The 18,162-nt window shown below is 49.0% G+C and overlaps 3 protein-coding genes across 3 annotated transcripts in view; 2 read left to right on the top strand and 1 right to left on the bottom strand.

The window, feature by feature from the left end:
• The window catches only part of LOC125428554 (zinc finger protein 420-like), a 577,239-nt gene that overhangs the window by 127,143 nt on the left and 431,934 nt on the right, over positions 1 to 18,162 (top strand). The gene's annotated exons all lie outside the window — the stretch shown is intronic.
• Positions 1 to 18,162, top strand: part of LOC125428839 (zinc finger and SCAN domain-containing protein 32-like) — a 665,212-nt gene that overhangs the window by 272,145 nt on the left and 374,905 nt on the right. The window lies entirely within an intron of this gene.
• TAP2 (transporter 2, ATP binding cassette subfamily B member) overlaps positions 1 to 18,162 on the bottom strand; it is a 1,062,867-nt gene that overhangs the window by 1,036,548 nt on the left and 8,157 nt on the right. The window contains exons 7-12 of the mRNA XM_048488931.1: positions 17,510 to 17,638; positions 13,397 to 13,585; positions 9,213 to 9,386; positions 7,919 to 8,078; positions 5,771 to 5,907; positions 4,645 to 4,755 (exon numbers count right to left, since the gene is read on the bottom strand). Of these exons, the coding sequence (XP_048344888.1) occupies positions 4,645 to 4,755; positions 5,771 to 5,907; positions 7,919 to 8,078; positions 9,213 to 9,386; positions 13,397 to 13,585; positions 17,510 to 17,638 (900 nt within the window). The remainder of the gene's footprint in view (positions 1 to 4,644; positions 4,756 to 5,770; positions 5,908 to 7,918; positions 8,079 to 9,212; positions 9,387 to 13,396; positions 13,586 to 17,509; positions 17,639 to 18,162) is intronic.

The following is an 18,162-nucleotide window of genomic DNA, read 5'->3' as shown; positions in this document are numbered from 1 at the left end:
GGAAGGGGGCAGCCATGGACGTAGGTATAGATTTTTTATGTAGGTATAGATTCCCTTGTATCAGTGGGTGTTGGAAACAATGGAGGATGGGGCACTCCCTTTGGGAGTCCATAGCTTTGGACCCCCTGGACCAAACTTCACAAAACATGGGTGGTATCAATAAGACACTCTCCTGATACTACATCCCAGGTTTGGTGAAGTTTGGTTCAGGGGGTCCAAAGTTATGGATCCTCAGAAGTGTAGCCCCCATCTTCTATTAGCTCCCATTGGAAACAAACCCGGGTTGTATCATCAGGAGAGTTCCCCAAACATTCCCTGAAAGTTTGGTGCTGCTAGCCCAAACAATGTGCCCCCTACAGGCCAAAAACCGAAAAATCACTAAACTGTTTTAAAAACCCACAAACGGATGGGCGGTGCTTCAGACATGAATGGGGGGCGTTCAAACCCGAGAACCCCCCCCTTACCTACGTCCATGGGGGCAGCCTTTGCAGCCAGCCCGCCTCTGCACATTGGTTGTGACTGCCTGGCTCCCCACATGGCTGACGCCCTTCCCTGGTGTGCTGGGGTGCAGATTGGAGAGGCCGCGCCATTCCCCCGCCAATGAGCAGGGAAGGAGGGAGGGTGTCAACGCCTCCAGCACTGGCTCCACATCTAGAGGGGGCAGGAGCCCAAGGCTGTGGCGCTCCCCTCCCTGGAGGCTCCAGGGCACAAAGGCTGGCCTGGCCCGAGTGATTGGGGCGCTGCCCCATGGAGCCAGCCCAGCCTTGGGGCCCCACCTCCCTGCAGGCCGGCTCCAAGGCTTCCAAAGGTAAGTGGGGCTGGGGGGCGCCCGGAGCAGATGTTGCCTTATGTGCCATTCCCCCACCCTCTGGTATGCCCCTGACTTACACTAATCTTAGATGTTCATTCACATGCAATGTTGTTGAGTTGCACTGTATAATCCTGTTTGAATCTCAGGGAGAAATGCAAACTACAATTACAGTAAGGTAGTAATTACAGTAAACTATAATTACAGTAGTAAATAAATATGTTCAATTAATCCCTTTGTCAGCGGGCAGAGTAGGCACAGAACTGGATGATATTTTTAGTAGAATTTTTTTATTTTCTCAACATTACAAATATATATACACTTTCACAACTATTATTACATTAGTGCAAAACAAAAATAAGAAATATTATAACCAACCAAGCTACACACCATAAAACCATATAATGACTTCCTGCTATCTCAGAGTAGAATTCTAATACATTCTAGGTTCATGCATCTATTCAAAATGAAACAATTTATCAATTACACGCTGTATTGTTACCAACAATCTAATTTAATTTGCTGTTTTGTTTCTCAAATCCTGCAATTATTTATCTTCTACCATATTTTTTCAATAGTCTTTAAAAGGTTTCTGCAAACTTCTCTGTATTACTGTCCCTTAATAAAGCTGTTGATTTTGCTATTTCTAAATATTCTATAACTTTCTGTATCCAGACTTCCTTTGTTGGAATTGTTTCATTTCTCCATTTCTGTGCATACAGCGCCCTTGCAGCAGTAAACAGATACATGAAAAGCATTCCGTATTGATTTGGGATATCATCTCCCTCCTAATAGTTCCAGTGAGAAAAACTTCAATTTTTTTCACCATTGTTATTTTTAAAATATTTTGTATTTCTTTGAGCAGCATCATGTGTCAAAAGAGTTTAGCCTCTGAGCACAACCACCACAAATGAAAAAAGTTCCCTCATGTTTTTGACATTTCCAACATCTATTAGATATATCTTCATACGTTTTTGCCAGTTTTTTTTTGGCATCAGATACCACCTATACATCATTTTATAATAATTTTCTTTCAGATTATAACATGCTGCCCGGTGCCCAAAAGATGCTCCCATGCTCAGGTGGAGCTCTCCCGCCCCCTCCCGCATCACTTTCCAGACCCAAAATGGGCACTTTCTGTGGGCTGCACATGTCAGTATGCAGGAAACACAAAGACCCACAACGTGGCAACTGCAGCCTCCAGAAGAGCACCTCAGATCAGGAAAGCCACATGGGAATAGGTTGAAGCCCTTCTTGCCCTCACAGCGAAGTCCTGCTCTGAATCAGACCCTGATAGCTTTGGGAAATAATCTTATTTATTTCACTTATATCTGGCTTTTCTCCCCACATTCTGTTCTCCATTTTATCCCCGCAACAGCCCTGGGAGGCTGTGAGGGTCTGACTAGGCCAAGCAACCCAGGATGGGGATTTGAACTTAAGTCTCCCAGATCTTAGTTTGACGTTCTGACCCCTACACCATGCTGACTCTCAAATAAGTTTCCCAGGGCTGCCGAGCAATATACTTCTTTACTATTTCTATACTTCTTTACTTAGAGAATGATTAAAATCTGGACTTCTCTGCTAGAGGACAGATTAATGACCACAGGCATAGACTAAGAGGAGAATAGACGGATTCATAGAGGAGAGTTCTCTCGGTGACTAAAAGGAACCTCCATGTTCAGAGGCAGTCAATCTCTGAGTATGTTGTCAGCAGCAGAAACGCGTAGGAACGCCCAGTTGCCACCAGGAGACCACTTCAGAAGTCTCAGCTCTTGCAACCGGCAGGAAAATAACCACACAAACACAGCTGGTTCCAAAATAAACTGGGAAGGCGTTTATCTCCATTTTCCAAAAATAACATACACACAGTGCTCAGCAAACATCTCTCTATACTACCACAACACAATAGTATCACCTCCACCCTTTATTGGACGTCTAGGCTCTGAGCCAGTCAATCACTATCTGGAGGAGGCAACCTAAAACACCTGGGGAAGCAGTCCACTTTATCTTGTGACCTTGCTGACTCAGAGGCTTTAGACCACAATATGTAATACTGAAACCTTCAGTATTCTGTGTGCCTTGAGACAACATCTGGGGGACGGCTCAGCCTCCACCCCCCCCCCTTTCTGGCTCTCCAGAGTGTTGGAAGAAAGGGACTGTACGCTGTTTCCTGCCTCATCCTACAGTTGCAGATCTCTTCACTAGCGTTTGAGAAGCTAAGAAGCAAGATAAGCCTGACTACCTGAGTCAAGAAACATCGAGAGGGGGTGTTGGAAGAAAGGGACTGTACGCTGTTTCCTGCCTCATCCTACAGAGGGGGTTTTTACTAGCGAGCTAGTGGCTAGATAGGGACTTAGGAATTTGTCACCTTTACTCTATCATGCTGAGTCTATCCCTTTGACGTAGACTGATACTCTTAGGGACTTCCTCCCTTGTTTCCGCCTTCTTCTCGGACCTCTCCATTACTCTACTTTCACCATGCCTAGGGAGAGGATGTGTCTCCTACGCATCCGCCTCCATCCCGCTAGATTAGACTAGATAGTGAACCTATCTCTCCACCTTTCTATCCAGAATGGAGTTCACTAATAAATACTCTTTTTATTAGATAAGAAACTACAAATGACTCTGATTTTCTTTTGTGTCTGAAGTTCTCTCTAGCAAGCTCAACCACGTGTTTGTACCCAGGTAAGCTTCCCTGTGTTTAGCCTCTGTGCCACTCTGCTAATTTTCAAGGGATACACACGCACCAGGTGTGGATCTTCCAACACAGAGGAACTGCTTAGCTGTTGTGGGAAACAGGATACTGGACTAGATTGATCCTCACTGGTCTGATCCAACGGGGCTCTTTTTTTGTTCTTAGGGAAAGGAGAACCCAGACCTGACTCACACACACACACAAAGCCTTTATTGGCATCATACAGTAAAACATTTTGTAACCAGAAACATTTTACAACCAGAATAACATAGTTACAGCTCCAATAACCATCATTTAATATAAAAATCTCCCTTAGCAGACGTACCAATTATATCCAACAGAAACTTGGCAACTAATTCAGAAAAATCCTGATTTGATCCATCCAGGAAATACTTTATCCTTTGATCATCTGTCATATCTACATTAAAAGATGTAAACAATGGTCGACCAGACCTGACTCATGAAGAAACATCTCACATCATTGGGTCCTTAGAGAGACCCCCCACGTCAGGGAAACCCCTCTGACTTGAGAGACAAATCCAATTTTGATTCTGACCACCCCCCCAAAAAATTCTTCGAAAGAGCTTCCCGGATTTTTCCTCCAATGCTAAAGCAATTCTGTTTTCTTGAACCAAAACTTTAAAACTTTTAGCAACTTATTTTCTCTTTCTGGCTGTTTTTCCCTCTCTGTCTCAAACCTTCTCTACCCCTCCCCCATTCAAATTTCACAACCAATATTTCTTCACCCCAATGCAACTATTTATTGTTTGCTTCATTTAAACACCTCTGCCAATGACTTTCACCATTCATATAATCCCACTAACAATAACACAATTACAATGGAAACAAAAGCCATCAGCCAGCGAGGGGAATCTAAAATATCTTCAAAAACTGTTTGACACCCCCCCACCCCAGACCTCAGGTACAGTCTTTTCTGCTTGTTGCGCCCTTCCCTCAGTCAAGGACTGACCCCGCTGTTCTCATCCAAGCTCCGTTTCGTGCTCCACACACAATTCTGCAGTCAAAAACAGGAGGGTCCAACCAGTGCCCTTCCCACCAATTACTGGGTCCAGTTCCTCTGCACCAGTCTGTAATAGGGTCCCCTCCGGCTGGTCAGTTCCTCGTGGGTCCCCTCCTCGACCACCTTCCCGCCTTCCAGCACCACAATCTTGTCTGCCTTCTCCACCGTCTGCATGCGGTGAGCGATCACCAGCACCACTCGGCCTTGGCCGCTGAGCACCGACTTCTGGATCTAGCAGAAGAAACAGTCAACAACCAGGAGTCAGAGCAGGAAAGATCCAGGAACCTCCTGTCAGATTCAGGCACAATCCTTGACCATGTTCTATTACACAGAAACCCAGGGCTGGGATGGATGCGGTGCTGAGCCCCGACAACTGAGCCCCTTGCCTGGAAGCCCCCTTAATTCTCTCTCTCTATACCAGTGATGGCGAACCTATGGCACGGGTGCCAGAGGTGGCACTCGGAGCCCTCTCTGTGGGCACACACAGAGTTCATCATGTGGGGGGGAAATTGCCCCCCCCCCCCATACATATCTAGGCTGGTCTGTGCTGCAGGGCTCGATTATTAGCATTAAACCTAAGACCTAGTTTTGGGGAAGCAGTATAGGTAACCCTGTTAAGCTCTGTTAAACCCCACTGATTTTCATGCAAAGAACTAAAGCGCGATCCTTTACCTGGGAGTAAGCTCGGTCGCTGGCAATGTGGCTTGCTTCTGAGTAAACCCTCCTAGGGTCATGATTCACCTGTTCAAAGAGTTGCATGGTTGCCTCAAAGCAAAGCCAACAACTACCACCAAGCTTACTCCCGAGTAACGCACGCCTCAGAGCCAACCATTTTTTCTAAACTAAAACCTCAGTATTCAGGTTAAATTGCCGGGTTGGCACTTTGCAATAAATAAGTGGGTTTTGGGTTGCAGTTTGGGCACTCGGTCTCGAAAAGGTTCGCCATCACTGCTCTATACCTTCTATGTTGCCCTTCCCCGAGTGGGCTCAAAGTGGCTTACAAGAACAAATTTATAACATCATAAAACAACATCACCCAAAAAAACCTACAAACCTTGCCATGAATTGGAGCCCTGTCTGAGGAGAAGTTTTCTCTTGCCTGCAAAGCCTCCAATTCTAGGCCAGCTGTCTTCATTTAAGTTATTTATTCATCATTTGTTTAAAACTCTTGCATGCCACCTTCTCACCCAAAAAGGACCCCCAAAGTAGGGGACTACTGCACAAACACACTCAATCATGGACTCACAGCAGCTTCACTCTCCACATCCAGGGCACTTGTGGCTTCGTCCAGGATCAAGACTTTGGGGTTACGGATCAGGGCTCGGGCGATCGCCAGGCGTTGCTTCTGCCCCACAGACATCTGGCCCCCCTTCTCACCCACATCTGCAGGGAAGCAAAAGTGGCAAGAGATCAGAGAACTGAGCTGCATTCTGTACACCACGATTTGGAGTGAGGGGCTTACGATGCCCTAAAAATCCAGGCAAAGGGATTGAAAATGCCTGGGTTTTTTGGAGTGGGGAGAACTCTGCCTCTGTGTATCTCTGTGTGTGGAGAAGTTGGACCTGAGACTACAGAGATTTATAGCACCTGTAACAGGAAGGGAAAGCCGGCCCAGAATTCTGCCATGACATCATTCTGCATTTGACATAATTCTTGTTAGTCAAACCTCCCCTGGAATACAGTGTCCAGAGGAGGGTAACCAAAATGATAAAAGGGTTGGAATCCATACCCTGTTAGGGAGCTGGGTATGTTTAGTCTGGAGGAGTGAAGGTTAAGAGGGAACATGATAGCTATGTTTAAATATTTGCAGGGATGTCATGCGTAAGAGGGAGCAAGCTTGTTTTCTGCTGCCTCAGAGATTAGGACGCAGAGTAATGGATTCAAACTAAGAGAAAAGAGATTCCACCTAAACATGGAAAAACATGCTGACGGTAAGGGCTGTTTGACAATGGAATTCACTGCCTTGGAGGGTGGTGGAGTCTCCTTCTTCGGAGGGTTTTAAGCAGAGGGTTTTAAGATGAACATATGTTGGGAGTGATTTGATTGAGTGTTCCTGCATGGAAGGGGTTTGGACTGGATGGCCCTGGTGGTTGTAGGGATGAGCTGCTGACCCAGCAGACCCGTAGGCAGAGTGCTTGGCACGCCGGCCCAACTACGGTCTTCTGGTCGCAACCGCTCCCCCATCCCCCATCCCCCGGTGAGTCACAGGTCATGAACTACCTGGCTCACAATCACCTGGTGCCCCAGACAAAGGGACAATAGGGCTCTTGCCCCCGGGTGCGGATTAGACCCAGACGCAGACACTTCCTCCTGCACGTACCAGCCCGATGAGATCACGCATCACATGATGATCTCCCGTTCTCCCGCCGATCCACCCCTTTGCACGCCCCCAGTGAAACCCTAATAAAAGGTGCCAAGAACTAGCACGCGGCAGAGTTGCCAGGATCACGGACCCCGCGCTCCCGCTGCTGGCTCTCTCCACCAGATGATATCTCCGCATCTCGTCTCATGATTACGGCGACCCTGCGGGCACGACTACAAGCGGTCTCTTCCAGCTCTATGATTCTTTGATTTCTATAATGCTTTGAATGCAGAACGTCCCAGGTTCAATACTCAGCATCTCCAGATCTTTATCTGGCAACTGGTGATGCAGAAGACCTCCGCCTGAGAGCAGCTGCCAGTCTGAGAAGACAAAATTTATCTTGACTGATCGGGGTCTGATTGAACAGAAGGAAGTGTCACATGTCTGTGTGCATTGGGCAGAGGAAGAAGTGGTGGGGAGGGGCGGACATGGTTTTCTATTTCAAGGATGGGGGGCATAGTTCATAGGAGAGTAGCCTGGCCATTTACCCACACCCTCACTACTTTCTTTCTTTCTTTTTTTATATTTATATACCGCCCTCCCCCGAAGGGCTCAGGGCGGTGAACAACAGAGCATATAAATAGAGCACAAATAAAATCAATAATGTCAAAGTTGATTGAATAGGTCATTAAATAAATGGCTCTATACATTAAAACCAAACCCCATTTAAAATGCAGCGTCCTAATACCAATTGCAACAGATGGCATCCTACTAACCGATCCCCTAGGAAAGAGAGGGAGACGGCAGGGTCCACGGATGTTATAATGGGGGAGGGGGGGCATCAGCGGCCGGCCTCCCCAAAGGCCCGGCGGAACAGCTCGGTCTTGGAGGCCCTGCGAAACTCATTAAGATCCCGCAGGGCCCACGTAGCTGGAGGTAGAGCGTTCCACCAGGCAGGGGCCAGAGCTGTACTCCATCTGTATCCCAGGGGAGTAACAAGGAATGGACTCTGGAGGCAGAGAACTGTGGGATTCTCTTGAAGGAAAGCAAATTTTGCAAGGGGGTACGAGGGAGAAACCATCCTTTGCCCACCTGCAGCAAACCCTCCTTCCAGCTCCTTGATGAACTCCAAGGCATCGGCGTCTTTCGCTGCCCTGATGACGTCTTCCTCACTGCAGCCTTCCACCCCATAGGCAATATTGTCCCGAATGGACCCAGAGAAAAGCACCGGCTCCTGGTTCACCAGCGCCACCTGCAGGCGATACCGGAGATTAGCTCCTATATGGCTTCTCTCCTGTCTTTCACGGCTGGAATCAACTGGGTGTTGTGGCCGAGGTCTGGTCGTTTTTGCACCCAACATTTCACCTGTGTCTATGACTGGCAACTTCAGGGAAACACATCTTACCATGACATGCCGCCTCTGAAGATGCCAGTGATACATGCAGCTGAAACATCAGGAGCAAAAACTACCAGACCACGGAGCCACGCAGGCCGGAAAATCCACAACAGATGGCTTGGTTTCTTTTCTGAATTTCCCCCACCCCCTTTAAAAAGGAAAATGGTCAGTTTGAAAATGCAGTCCCAAATCAGCGGCCCAATGCACTTGCTAGAGACGGCTGTTCAGGGGAAAAGGGAAAAGTAAGGCTGAGAGCGTGAGCCAGGCCCAAGGCCACCCAGCGAGCTTCCGTGGCACCATTGGAGATTCGAACTCAGTTCTTCCAGATACTACTCCCACACCCTTAACCACTGTGCTATGCCAGACGTTCCAATAGCCAAAGATATGCATTTTCTCTAAAAAAAAAGTAAATGATGGGCAATTAATCAGTGCCCCACAATTGCACATCGCTGGTACTTTATGGATGTTGTCAACACAGAAGAAGAAGAGTTTGGATTTATATCCCCCCTTTCTCTCCTGCAGGAGACTCAAAGGGGCTTACAATCTCCTTGCTCTTCCCCCCTCACAACAAACACCCTGTGAGGTGGGTGGGGCTGGGAGAGCTCCGAAAAGCTGTGACTAGCCCAAGGTCATCCAGCTGGCATGTGTGGGAGTGCACAGGCTAATCTGAATTCCCAGGTAAGCCTCCAAAGCTCAGGCGGCAGAGCGGGGAATCAAACCCGGTTCCTCCAGATTAGATACACACGCTCTTAACCTCCTACGCCACTGCTGCTCCTAACCTCCTACGCCACAGCATGAGCCCCCCCCAAAAAAACCAGTGTCCCACTCCATTCCCTCTTAAATGCCCTCTGCCATTTTACAAAGAATGACTCTGCAGTTCCTTCTCCCAAGAGATACCCTCTGCGCATCCCTAGCTCATTCAGGATTGGCAGGAAGGGATTCCCAGTTCCTCCTTCTTGGTCTCAGACTCTGCCTGGGGCTGCCCCTCACCTGGCGGTGCAGGTACTTGTGCTCATACTCCTGGATCGGGACCCCGTCCAGCAGGATCTCCCCGGATTGGGGCTCGTAGAACCGTTCCAGCAGAGCCACGCAGGTGCTCTTCCCGCTGCCGTTCAGGCCCACCAGCGCCGTCACCTCTCTGGGGCGGAGCTCGAAGGAGACGTTCTGGGGCAGAAGAGAGAGAAGTCAGACAGAGCTGCAAGATGGAGACCTCGGCCTCGACCCCACAGGAAAACGGGGCACAAGTAGAAACCCCTGCAGTCCTCCCAGGCACAGTTAGGGGGAGACCACGTCATAAGTCCCAGCTTTTATGGGCCTTTACAAGAAAGTCTCAGTTGGCCTGCTCCGTTTTACCTTCAGGACCAACCCCAGAAATCTGCTGGTGGCCAAACAAACACGAATGGATACAGCTGCCTTTGACTGCACCAGACCCTCAGTCCCTCCAGGACGGTATTGTCTGCACAGACCGGCAGCCGCTCTCCAGCATCCCACAGTCTTTCACATCCAGCCCGGCCTACCTGGTCCTTTTTAACTTGGGATGTTGGGTTTTGAACCCTAGACCTTCCGCACGCTTCGCAAATGCTCTGCCACTCCCAGCCTTCTCTTTTGTTTGGGACACATGGCTGGGATGGGGACAGTCAGGGGAAGGAGTTCAGGCTGGAAAGTACTCTGCATGTTCCCAGAGGCTCAGTTTCTCCCCAAGATGTTTACCAGTGGCCAAACACCAGCTGCTCATGTTGACCAAGTCTTCTTTTCAAACAAAATACAAATCCCTCATCCTCCAGTTCCGTCTCAGCACCCACCCAGAAACCGAGCAAGTGCATAGCTGTGTTAACCTCACCACCTGGTTTGCCGGGGGGGGGGGGGAGTTGTGGCATAGGGGCAGAGCATCTGCTTGGCATGCAGAAGAAACCAGGTTCAATCCCCGGCAGCATCTCCAGTTAACTCAGGTAGCAAGTGATGTGAAAGGCTGAACCGGATGGACCAGAGCCTGATTCAGTGTCTGGCGGCCTCACGTGTCAAATACCAGCAAGTTGAAGAATGTGGGATTAGGCACCATATTTACCTTCTTTTTTAAAAAAATTACCGTATATACTCGTGTATAAGTCGACTTTTCCAGCACACTTTTAATGCTGAAAAAGCTCCCCTCGACTTATACATGGGTCTTATACTGGCATATACGGTAATTTTATTAGCTATGCTCTGTCTGTGTAACCCAGGGTCCATTAGGGGGAGCGAAAGAGCTCAGATTTTCCACATCCTTATATGGAAAATCTGAGCTCTTTAGCTCCCCCTAATGGACCCTGGGTTACACAGACTGGAAAGTCTCCATTTCAGTTGTATTTCAGGCCTGTATTTCAGGAAAGGAAAGGAATCCATTTCCAATTGTTAAGAGGCCTGTATTTCAGGATGTTACATTTGGACATACAGATGATGAGGTGGAATCCGGTTTTGAAGGATTTTAACTCTTGTGTTTTTGGTTGGTTGCTGATTGAGCTAAGGTTTTTGTACTTTTAAAGTTATTGTTGATACCATATTGTTCTTGTTGACCCTCTTTCCAACTTACAGAGCTAGTATACTGGTTTTCTTTGAAATAAATATTCAAAAACATTTAACTGATGCCTAAATTAATGTAATTTTATTGGTATCTATTTTTATTTTTGAAATTTACCAGTAGTTGCTGCATTTCCCACCCTCGACTTATACACGAGTCAATAAGTTTTCCCAGGTTTTTTGTGGTAAAAATAGGTGCCTCGACTTATATGCGGTTTGACTTATACACAAGTATATATGATTAGGCAGGACCTAGGGACGTAGGTATAGATTTTTTATGGGGGGGTTCGGGGGTGGGGCCACACCCCCACCCGCCCCTAGGGCATGGCCACGCCTCCCCAAGCCCTGTCCCTGGCCTAGCGCTTATAAAAGCAGCTCTCCGAGGCCTGGGACGGCAGACTCCCCTGCCCTGCCCTCCCCTGCCCCCCACCAGCTGGGCTTCCAGCTGGCAGCCGGCAGTTCCTTCTGCCCTCCCCTCTGGGCAGAGGCATAGAGGGAAAATGGAGCCCGGTGCAAAATCTGAGTTTTGCGGCCCCCCCCCCAGGCAACCGCTGTGATGCTGGAATCCACCCCCAAACAGCATCACTTTCAAAGGTGTTTAAACTAGAGAGCCCAAATTCTCCTTTTAAATCCACCTGAAAGGGAGAATCTGGGGTCCCCAGTTAAACAACATTGAAAGTGATGCTGTTTTGGGGTGGATTATCCCCCACCCTGAAACAGCATCACTTTCAATGTGGCGTAGTGGTTAAGAGTAGGTGCATTCTAATCTGGAAGAACCGGGTTTGATTCCCTACTCTGCCGTTTCAGCTGTGGAGGCTTATCTGGGGAATTCAGATTAGCCTGTGCACTCCCACACACGCCAGCTGGGTGACCTTGGGCTAGTCACAGCTTTTTGGAGCTCTCTCAGCCCCACCCACCTCACAGGGTGTTTGTTGTGAGGGAGCAAGGGCAAGGAGATTGTCAGCCCCTTTGAGTCTCCTACAGGAGAGAAAGGGGGGATATAAATCCAAACTCTTCTTCTTCTTCTAAACTGAAGACCTCAGATTCTCCCTTCAAATCTATGCCGAAGGGGGTGGATTTAAAAGGAGAATCTGGGGAAATTTGGGGGGTGCCTGCTGTCAGGGTGCAATTGTTAAGCTAGAAGCACCAATCTTTCAGGGTATCTTTAGGACACTCTCCTAATGATACCACCCAGGTTTGGTGAAGTTTGGTTCAGGGGGTTCAAAGTTATGGACCCTCAAGGGTGTAGCCCCCATCTTCTATTAGCTCCCATTGGAAACAATGGAGGATGGTGCACCCCCTTTGGGAGTCCATAGCTTTGGACCCTCTGGACCAAACTTCACAAAACCTGGGTGGTATCAGTGAGAGACTCTCCTGATGATACCTCCCAGGTTTGGTGAAGTTTGGTTCAGGGTGTTCAAAGTTTTGGACCCTCAAAGGTGTAGCCCAGGGGTAGGGAACCTTTAACACTCAAAGAGCCATTTGGACCCGTTTTCCACGGGTAAAGAAAACACTTGGAGCCACAAATAATTTTTGACATTTAAAATAAATATAACACTATAAATATAGGTTTTTTTTAACCTTTTACTCTGCTCATTCTGAGAAGCGCATGGATGCGCCCGCCCTGCTGCCTGCAGGGTGGGCAAGGATGAAGCCGGCGGCTTGGCCTTGCCGGCCGCCGGGAAAGCGCCCGCCCCGCTCCAATGGGGCGGGCAAGAGGGGAAGCCCGCGGCGCGGCCCATCCAACCGTGGGCAGTTGGTGCGCCCGCCCTGCTGCCTGCAGGGCGGGCAAGGATGGGGCCGGCGGCTCGGCTCATGCAGCCACAGTGCAAGGCCAGAAGAGCTGCATGCGGCTCTCGAGCCGCAGGTTCCCTACCCCTGGTGTAGCCCCATCTTCTATTAGCTCCCATTGGAAACAATGGAGGATGGGGCACCCCCTTTGGGAGTCCATAACTTTGGACCCCCCAATCCAAACCTCACCAAACCTAGGTAGTATCATCAGAAGAGTCCCCCAAATAATCCCTGAAAGTTTGGTGCTGCTAGCCTAAACAATGCGCCCCCTGCAGGCCAAAAACAAAAAAACACTAAAAATGTTTTAAAAACCCACAAACGGGGAGGGCGGGGCTTCGGACATGAATGGGGGGGGTTGAACCCGAGAACCCCCCCTTACCTACATCCTTGGCAGGTCCTTAGCCCTTGTGGATGGAATATCAAGATGAATGGGCACAGGATTAAAGAAAGCTTGGCTATCCCATGGCCACTATAAATTAGCACATTTAAATTCTCCGCGTCATTTGGTATCTGGTGGATTCTCTTTGATGTGGCCTTGATGGCCCAAGCTGGCCTGACCTTATCAGATCTCAGAAGCTAAGCAGGGTCAGTCCTGGTTAGTACTTGGATGGGAGACCACTGTGGAAGGCTTTGGAGAGGCAGGGAGTGGCAAACCGCCATCTCTTGCCTTGAAAACCCCACGAGGAAGTCGGCTACAACTTGAGTGCCAAAAAAAGAAAAGGATTCTCTTTACCAAAATAAACATCTTCAAAGGAAAGAGTGCAAGGTAAAATAGCTGCAGAAGCATCAAAGGAAAGGAACAATTACCCAATTCCTTAAATATCAACTACCTTTAAGACCTGTACGTCCGGGCGGGACGGATAGCAGAAGGAAACGTTTCGGAAGGAGACGCGGCCTTGAGGGACGGCTGGGGCTAGAGTCCCCTCTGTGCGGACCTGTGGCTCCCGGTGCAGGTATTCAAACACCTTCTCTGCAGCCCCCACATTGCTCAGGAGATCTCCGTACATGTACACCAGGGTCTTGAAGGGGGACAGAAGGAAGATGGGAGTCAGAAAGGAGAAGAGCAATGAAAAGAAAAATGCTAGAAGGGAGATGCACAGACTAGCAGAGGCATAGCTAGTGAAAAATGGAGCCTGGGGCAAAATCTGAGTTTTGCGCCCCCCCCATATGGGCAGCGTCCCTCCCCCCCCCCATGACCAAACAACATTTTTTGCATCAGGTCATCTCCAAGTCACCATCACATTATAGAACATGCCCCAACACACAAATCTGAACACACCCAGGGCTCCTTAATTTAAACAACATTGAAAGTGATGCTATTTTTGAAGGGGGGGATCCACCCTGAAACAGCATCACTTTTAATGTTGTTTAAACTAGAGAGTCCAGAATCTCCTTTTAAATCCACCTTAAAGGGAGACTCGGGGCTCCCTAGTTTAAACAACATTGAAAGTGATGCTGCGTCAGGGTAGATTCCCCACCCACATCCCAAACAGCATCATTTTCAAAGTTGGTTATTGTGGGTTTTCTGGGCTGCGTGGCTGTGGTCTGGTAGATCTTGTTCCTAATGTTTCACCAGCATCTGTGGCTGGTATTTTCAGAGGAGTATCACAGAGAGAAGTCTGCTATACACTGTGTCCAGACTTCTCTTATAACAGACTTCTCTCTGTGATACACCTCTGAAGATGCCAGCCACAGATGCAGGCGAAACGTTAGGAACACGATCTACTAGACCATGGCCACACAGCCTGTAAAACCCACAACAACCAGTTGAATCTGATTGTGAAAGCCTTCAACAATACTTTCAATGTTCTTTTTTTAATCTAGGGAGCCCAGATTCTCCCTTTAAATGGATTTAAAGAGAGAACCTGGTGAAAATTTGAGGGTGCCTGTCAGGGCAGCAATGTTTAAGATAACAGTACCAACATTTTAGGTTATCTTCAGGAGACTATCCTTATGATTCCACCTAGAGTTAGTGAAGTTTGATTCAGGGGGTCCAAAGTTAAGGGCCCTCAAAATGGTAGCCCCATCTACTATTAGCTCCCATTGGAAACAATGGAGGATGGGGTCACCCCCTTTGGAACCAAACTTCACCAAACCTGGCTGGTATCATCAGGAGAGACACCTGACGATAGCCTGAAATTTTGGTGCTGCTAGCCTAAAAACTGCGCCCCCTGCAGGCCAAAAATGGAAAAAACACAAAAATAGAAAAAGCCACAAACGATCCTGCAATTTTTGCGCCCACCACAAGGTGGTGCCCGGGGCACTCGTCTCCGGATGTCCCCGTGGTAGCTACGCCTCTGCAGACTAGGGGTGGGCAGCATGGATCAGAAGCATTTCAGAACTCAGAATGGCCACATCAAAGTCCAAAAGATGATCTCCTAGTTCTGAATAAAGTCAGCGAGAGAATCTGGAGCATTGCAGCCCCCCCCCCCACACACACACAAAATGACAGGGTGATTTTGGATGCATTTGTATTTATTTATTTGCACCCCATGGTAGAAGTGGGGATTCGAAGCTGGATTGTCCAAGATCCTAGTCTGCTACTCTGTCAACTATTGTAGGGATGAGCCGCTGACCCAGCAGAACCGTAGGCAGAGTGCTTGGCATGCCGGCCCAACTACGGCCTTCTGGTCGCACCCGCTCCCCCATCCCCCACCCCCCGGTGAGTCACAGGTCATGAACTGCCTGGCTCACAACCACCAGGTGTCCCAGACAAAGGGACAATGGAGCTCTTGCCCCCAGGTGTGGATTAGACCCAGACGCTTCCTCCTGCACGTAGCAGCCCGATGAGATCATGCATCACATGATGATCTCCCGGTCTCCCGGTCCCCCAGTCTCCCGCTCTCCCGCCGATCCTCCCCTTTACACGCCCCCAGTAAAACCCTAATAAAAGGTGCCGGAGACTAGCACGCGGCAGAGTTGCCAGGCCCACGGACCCCGCGCTCCCGCAGCTGGCTCTCTCCACCAGATGATATCTCCGTGTCTCATCTCATCATTACGGCGACCCTGCGGGCACGACTACAACTATACCAAGCTGGCTTTCACATAGCAAATAAACTCAAACTGGAAGGTTTTATCACACTGCCAAAAGATGACCATGGCCACAGTGGACTAACTAGGGGGACCGGGGTCTGGAGCCCCTGGTGTATTTCAGGGGGCCACGTTAGCCTTGCAATGGCGTCCCGGTCCCAAACTCCCTGTGGCGGGGGAGGGGTGTAGATGAACACTGGTGGGCGGGGGCGGCCCCAATCTCCCCATAGAGATTGGGAGGGGGCCAGCCGGGCTCTTCCACCCCCAAACTCCACATGGAGTTTGGGTGTGTAGCCAGCCAGCTGGCCCCACTCCAGATCTCCATGAGGGGAATGTCAGGGGCCCCGCTGGATCCTGGCCTCAGCCTGAAAGTCAGAGCTCAGTCCAAGCCTCACTGAGGCCAGGATCAGACTGAACACTGGGGGCTGGCCAACTCTAGCTTTATACTGTTGGCTCCGCTCCCCAAGCCCCACATCCAGTCAGGCAGAGATCTTTCTACCCATACTGTTTCACATACAGCTGTTAGTAGATTGTATATTCCTCCACCACAGAACAAAGGAAGCCAGGCCTGCTTTGTTGTAGAACGCTCTGCCTGGGTCCTGGTGCCTACCCCATCCCTTTGAAAATCTGAAAGTAATAATCAGTGGTGGGATCCAAAAATTTTAGTAACAGGTTCCCGTAATGGTGGGATTCAAACTTTTTTGTGGTGTAGCGCCAATGGGGCTGGGCGGGGCACGACGGGGGCATGGCTGGGCATTCCTGGGGCGGGGCATTCCTGGGCGGGGCTGTGGCAAGGACGCAGCCGCTGCGCCGGTCCTTGGGCGGGAAACGGATGCACGCAGGCGCAGGCTGCCACGCACGCCGGTGCACCTCCTGCTAGACTGCTTCAAGTTCTGCGCGCTACTGCTGAGAGGAGGGGCGTAACCAAGGCAAAAACCACGTGGCAAAATCACCCATTAGTAACCCCCACTCGGCACACACAAATAATTAGTAACCTACTCTCGGGAACCTGTGAGAACCTGCTGGATCCCACCTCTGGTGGTAATACATTTTGGCATAAATGTTTTTGTATCAAGGTGCTATGTTCAGTAACGCACAAACTAATGGTTTTGACAAAGGCAGTGTGTAAAAATGAATGATAATTCTCATATTCATTTGGGACTCTATTCTAATGCAGAAGCAAACCCTCTTTTCAACTGCTGCACCTCCACTGGCCAAACTAACATCTTTATGTGAAACAGGGTGCAGTTCTTTTCACTGGAAATACCAGCAATTGATCTTGGGCCCTTCGGCATGCCAAACAGATGAAATGCCACTAAGACCCTCCATCAGCAATGTTGCCTTGACTACAGGATTCAGTGTGAACTGCAGTATTAGCAAAATTCCAACGCAAATCAGGGGTATCCAGCATGGTACTCATCGGTGTCATGGCGGCTGACAAGTTTTTTTCAGAAAGTGGGCAGGGCCAGGTGGGCTTTTCTGTCCACAAGGCTTCTGATTGGCTGTGCTGTTTTTAAAAATTTGTTGCTTTGACATCAGCTGCCCCTACAGAAGGATCTGAAGCAAAGCTTTGGCAGCCATTTTGTGCCTGGCTCTGCCTCCTGGGGCTGCCATTTTGTGGCTGTGTCAGAACTCCAAGGTACCCACAGGCTCAAATTTTTTGGGGGGACCCCTGTATCATATATAAACAGCAGAGAACCCCCTAAATAGGAATCCTACTATTTTTTAAAAATGTGTAGCAAGGAGCTGAAAATGAGAAGAATTTAAAATGGTGGCATACCATTTTGCAGTCGCTCAAGTGGCTCAGTTCCCAAAACCAGGACGTCACAGAGAACAGAGACCAGACAACAGTTTTACAAGACAACAAGGAATAATCCTTTTACCATTTTGTCAGAGAGCGGAGGGTCACCTACCAGTACGTGCCTGCCCACATCCTCTTGGTAGAAGATAAAAGAGACCAGGTTCCCCTTGGTGAACAAGCCAGAACAGATCTGCTGGTACCCGATGTAGAGCATGAGGAGCTGGAGGCCCAGATTAATCAACTGTGAAGGCAGAGAGGAGGGAATTGGGGTGATCAGACCGGCATCTCTTTCCTGGGCTGGCATTTGCATTTTGCACGGCACTGATTCATTTACATTCTACTTCAATCAACACTTCTGATCCAGTATCCAGAGTCTGTTTATTGGTCTGAGGTCCGAGGCCTAATATACAGGAGTACACAGCAAATGGCTTTTCTGTAACTACAGCAAGACAACTCTTTAGGGTGCTGAAGGGTAGAACCTGCACAGCCGGCCCCATGCCTTTCCCTTTGTGCCCACAGCACCTGCTCAGCTTGTACCTGTGCAAACATACAGACCTGTCTTGATAAAAGAGATCCTTTCCTTTCCTTTCCAAAATAAAAAAGATTCTTTAAACCTGTTCTGGACTTCACTTGGGCTCATTCCGCACATGCAGAATAATGCACTTTCAAACTGCTTTCAGTGCTCTTTGAAGCTGTGCGGAATAGCAAAATCCACTTGCAAACAGTTGTGAGAGTGGTTTGAAAACTCATTATTTTGCGTGTGCG

The sequence above is a fragment of the Sphaerodactylus townsendi genome, linkage group LG03 (genome assembly GCF_021028975.2).
Source record: "Sphaerodactylus townsendi isolate TG3544 linkage group LG03, MPM_Stown_v2.3, whole genome shotgun sequence".
NCBI lineage: Eukaryota > Metazoa > Chordata > Lepidosauria > Squamata > Sphaerodactylidae > Sphaerodactylus > Sphaerodactylus townsendi.
The sequence above is the reverse complement of the archived record's forward strand: the minus strand, read 5'-3'. Positions and strand labels throughout refer to the sequence as shown.